This window comes from Salminus brasiliensis, chromosome 25 (genome assembly GCF_030463535.1).
Source record: "Salminus brasiliensis chromosome 25, fSalBra1.hap2, whole genome shotgun sequence".
Lineage (NCBI taxonomy): Eukaryota > Metazoa > Chordata > Actinopteri > Characiformes > Bryconidae > Salminus > Salminus brasiliensis.
Window position 1 is genome coordinate 972,706 of NC_132902.1, and position 5,437 is coordinate 978,142.

The 5,437-nt window shown below is 38.6% G+C and overlaps 1 protein-coding gene across 1 annotated transcript in view; it reads left to right on the forward strand.

Annotated features, from left to right (window-relative positions):
* Positions 1-4,878: 4,878 nt before the first annotated feature.
* The window catches only part of ahr1b (aryl hydrocarbon receptor 1b), a 33,298-nt gene continuing 32,739 nt past the window's right edge, over positions 4,879-5,437 (forward strand). The window contains exon 1 of the mRNA XM_072671592.1: positions 4,879-5,158. Coding sequence (XP_072527693.1) covers positions 5,118-5,158 — 41 coding nt within the window. The 5' untranslated portion in view covers positions 4,879-5,117. The remainder of the gene's footprint in view (positions 5,159-5,437) is intronic.

Below are 5,437 nucleotides of genomic sequence, written 5' to 3' on the forward strand. Positions count from 1 at the left end.
CAGCTTGAGTAGAAGAACAGCTGCTTATCTAGAACCACAGTCCAACCAGCGACTTCTAGCACAGCAGCTGAAGTGTGCTAGACTCTCGTCCTGTCTGTTCGGACCCTGTTTGGGTGGGAAAGAAAACGCTAAACCTCAGACGTCAATCGTGGCCAATCACAGCTCAGGACCGATGATGTCACCAGCACAAACAAAAAAAACAAAAAAAAGTTCAATGCTAAACGCTAATGGTTAAAATGGAACCGAGGGAACGATCGATCGGTTCCCTCGCTGATATACTTGAGTAGTAGTGTTTGAAAATGCTCAGGAACCGAGGCAGCGGAACCACCCATCTTCTGCTAGCGGCGCTAGTTTGGTGTCCAGACGTCCACGTGAGGCTAGCTGACCGGTACAGCGGCCCATCGATGAAGGCGTTGGATTTTGTAGGCGGTTCTTTATATGGTTCTATTTAGCGCCTTTCTTCAACAACGAGAGAATTCCAGGAGGTTGTGAGGTCAAATCCCGGCGACGTATCCCAGTCAAAATCGTTGCTAATATTGCTAACGCTACGTTAATATCACGATGTTGATTGTTGACATATGGTCAATGCTGATCGATCGGTGCTGCCCTGATGAATTTATACTAATATCGATATCAGTCAGAGTATCGGTCAAGCCTTGCTGTTGGAGGTCTAAATAAACAGCTGTACAATCAGATCTCTCTCTCTCTCTATATATATATATATATATCTCTCGCTCAGTCTGTCACTCTCTCTCTCCAGGTTCGACAGTGAGGTGAGGTCGTAACATGGCAGCTATAGTGAGGTGGGCGGAGCGTGGAGTGTTCAGAGCCGTACAGTTCAAGGGTTTAGAGGAAGAGCGACGCCAGTTTGTGCCTAAAATATATATATATAATAAAAAGATGTGAAATATTTTCCATATTTTTCTTTATTTTCCGGTCGGGGGTAAAAGGCAAGGAGGGAATTTTACGGTCTGCAGGTCACATGACAATCATTTTTCAATCCGTTTTTTATCGTAGCGATAATTAAAGCGAATGACTGTGGTTTTAATATACAATCATCAAAAGCAGGGCAGTAATGGCCGACAGCCGAGGGTGGGTTCGGGATTCTGAGGGTTCTGGGTTCTCTTCCCGGCTCAAACGAAGAGTCCTAAGTGTGGCGGCATGCAAAAACGAGTCAATCCGGAGGTGGCGATTCCATTTCAGAATGTTAGAATCGATTAAAAGTGATCAGTTTTATATAATCAATAATCAGGTTTGCGCTCATACTAAAAAAATGTAGGTAAATTGTAAGAAATTTTGTAAATTTGGGATGCCCTGATATGCAAACTTTTCATTTTCGTGAGGGAGGCGGCTTAAAAATAGAAAAAAAAAATATCTGTAAATTCTGTAAAATAAACATGTTTAATAAGTAAAAATAAAAGTAAAATTTGAATTTCATTGAACTTTAAATTAAGCTCGCGCAGTGATTGATCTTTTAACTTTAACAGTTGAATTTTGAATTTTTCAGTGATTTCAGGTTCTGAGACCTGAGCTGCTTTCCTTCCTTGCGAACGTTTTTTTTTTTTTTTTTTGCCTTTTTTTTACTTTTATTTTGAAATAAAATGTGACTTGTAATCAGGAGTCATCTGCCAATCTGCAAACCCAGTGCATGTAATCTCATGAAGAGGTTATGTATCGTATATATTCTATATCACATATAGAAACTGGATGCAGATGAATTAGTGGAGTTCGGTAAAAACATCGTCCAATACGACCTTTAAAGCACTTATCAGCCGATACCAAGATGACGGTGATGTCAGGGCGGGGCGATACGGTGAACCGATTATTTCACGGTATTTAAAGAGAATTTTCCGATACACCATATTTGTTTCGCAATATTTTGCATCAGTAGCGTCAGATTCTTAAACTACTCTTGCATACTCAGTACTCAGTACATACTCAGTACATACTTAGTACATACTCAGTACATACTTAATACATACTCAGTGCATACTCAGTACATACTTAGTACATACTCAGTACTTAGTACATACTCAGTACATACTTAGTACATACTCAGTACATACTTAGTACTCAGTACATACTTAGTACATACTCAGTACATTCTTAGTACATACTCAGTACATACTTAATACATACTCAGTGCATACTCAGTACATAGTACATACTCAGTACTTAGTACATACTCAGTACATACTTAGTACATACTCAGTAAATACTCAGTACATACTTAGTACATACTCAGTACATACTCAGTACATACTTAGTACATACTCAGTACATACTTAGTACACACTCAGCACTAATTACGCTCAGTGGTGAAGTGTGCAGCTGGGCAGTGCTCTGTAAGCGCTGCCGATGTCCACAATACGATATCACAAAATTTATCCCGATTTTTATCAAAAATCGCCGTACTGTCCAACCCTACTATGACATCACCAGGCATCCCTATTTCAAATTTTTTTAACAAAATACTTTATAATTGTTTGTTTTATTGATTTTTTAAAAAGCCAATTATGTTTGCTTATTATTATTATTTTTTTAATCATACAGAAATAATCAAAATATGAGTGTCATGCACTTAATTGTTTGTTTCCTGAATAATTGTAATTGAATTGCAACCAGATTGCAAAAGAATTGAATTGAATTACAGTAGAATTGTAACTCAGAATTGTAGCTCAACGGAATCCCAGCTTGTTAAGGTCGTCCCGCCGGTCTCGGTTTGCTGTAGAATCAGTGGAACGATGGCTTTCCACGTCACACACCTGCTTTTATGTGTTCATGTTTGTTTGTTTGTTTGTTTGTTTGTTTGTTTGTTTTTCACAGCCCGTGTGCTGACGTTCACCTGCCTTGTCTGAATGCAGTATCAGTGTGTAGCTGATGTTATTACTCTGTGTGTGTGTGTGTGTCTGTTGCTGGACAGATGCAGTGTATCCCATGTGTAAATATCTCTGCACAGCTTGTAAAGTGTGTGTACTCCGCAGCCGCAGCCGCCGCCGCCGCTGTTGTTGTTGTTGTTGTTGTTGTTTATAACGCAGCTCTGTTTATGTTTGTGTTTTTTATGAGTCTCTCGTGTGCCTTTAATTATCCTCCTCCTCCTTATACCATTAAAGAGTTATTACCACGTCACTGCTTCCAGACTCACTCCTTATTGGACAGCAGACATGTCCAGAAGAGGGCGGCGGTGCACCTGCTCAGACTGGGCAGGCACTGTGGGGGAGGGGGGGGCATGGGTCATTTGGGATAGGGGGAGAGGAACAGCCAACTGAACTCATACACTCCATCTGTTTTTACATCACAACTGTAAATAATAATAATAATTAATATAAAAACAGTAACCCTAATAATAATCATTTAATAATGTAATAAAACTACTATTATGAATAATAGTAATAATACTCCAACTATTATTAATAATAATAATAAGACATAGTGTAAAACATTTGTATTATGTATTATTGTTATTATTATTAATAATGATAATAATACACTTTGTACAAAATGTTAGTCTAATTATTTATTTAATTATATTATAATAAGTCTAATTATTATTATTTCACAGTGTTTTTAATTATTATAGTTATTGTTGACATCATTACTGCTATAACCGCTTCTAGTGTTGCCACTGCTGTTATTACTACTGCTAATAATAATAATTATATTAATAATAATAATAATAATAATAGTAACAATCATAGAATAGCAGTAATGTTAGCAATCCCCACACTATTAATAATAATGCTTATAACAATACTAATAGGAGTAATAGTAGTCATGCAGTAATCAATAATATTGATGACTAATTCTGATTACTAGTTGTGTGGTGTCAGATTTATTGCTAATACAATAATAAAGGCTTTGTTCAAAAGTAATATTACAAATAATATTAGTATATTATAGTTTAGCAATATTAGTATTATTATTATGGTGATTGTTGCTCACAACAATAATTATTATTTATAATGAATTGCTGTAATTAATATAATTAATAATGAATATGTTGTAGTCTTGTTTTAATTGCAATATTAAACATATTATTAAAAATCCCAAACAATAAAACATGTTTAAAACAAATAAACAAGACTAAACATCACAGGGTTGGTTATTATTATTATTATTATTATTATTATTATTATTACTCTTATTCATTATTAATAATAAATTGTCTTTATTGTTACCAGCAGTTACCAACTATAGCTAATAATAATAATAAATAATAACAGTAATAACAAAAAGTGCAATAATTCCATTATCAGCTGTGAGTAATATTATCATCACTGCATTATTATTAATATCATCCTTAATATTCTTCTAATAAAATAAATTAATTAATTAATAATAAATAAATAAATAATAATAATAATAATAAATGCAGTAATTTAGAGTTTTGTTCAGTGTTTTTGTGTAAAATTGTGATTCATTATTAAATGAATAATATTCTGATGTTTACATCTGTTTTCAGCTTTGATCTCGGATCAAAGGGGCGGGAATAAAATAAGGCTTTTGTTCTGAAGTCTCCTTTGAAGTATCGCGATACCGATACAGAAGAGGCGAGACCGGGTCGCCTCACCCTCCGGCAGGCGGGCAGGTCACCGGCGGTGCTGCTCTCCGATTGGTCAGAACCCGGCGGTGCTGCTGGAGCGCCGAGCCCCGCGCGCGCTGTCTCCGGGCGAGCGCGCCTCGCCTCCTTTCATTTAATAATTTATTTGTTTGTTTGTTTGTTTGTTTGTTTGTTTGTTTCTTTATACGTCCCGTCGAGCCTGCACGAGCCTGTGACGCGTTCGGCGCGCTCGGACCTGCACGGGAGCGCGCGTGTGAGTCGGGAGCGCGCGGGAGCTCAGCAGCACAGCGCGTGTGAGTTGAGGAGCGCGCGCAGTCGGGTGTGTTTTTGGGTGATGGTCGCGGTGGGTTTACTCTGGTCGTGCGCGCGGCTGCGCGGGAGTGCGGGTGTGTGTGTTTGGGGTGACCAGTGAGTTCTGCGGAGCTGTTCGGAGCTGCAGGGCTGTGTGTGTGTGTGTGTGTGTGTGTGTGTGCGCGCGTGCCGCAGAGGGATGGACGGGCCTGGACCCTGAGCGCGCGGACCCCGGTCATCATTACTCCCCGCATCAGCAGCAGTGATGTACGCGGGCCGGAAGAGGAGGAAGCCCGCGCAGAGAGCGTGAGTAACCCCACACTGCCGAGCGCGCGCCTGTGTGTGTGTGTGTGTGCGCGCGCGAGAGAGAGAGTGTGTGTGTCTCCAGATGGATGTGTGTATAACTGTACAGACGTGTATCTCTGACGTGCACGTGCTATAATTTATATACATATTATAATTAATGTATTATTATTTAATAATAAATAAACAGTAAAACTACAAAGGCCTGACGTGTAGAGTTATACCTGTGTGTGTGTGTGTGTGTGTGTGTGTGTGTGTGTGCAGGTAAATGATTCTTTATTA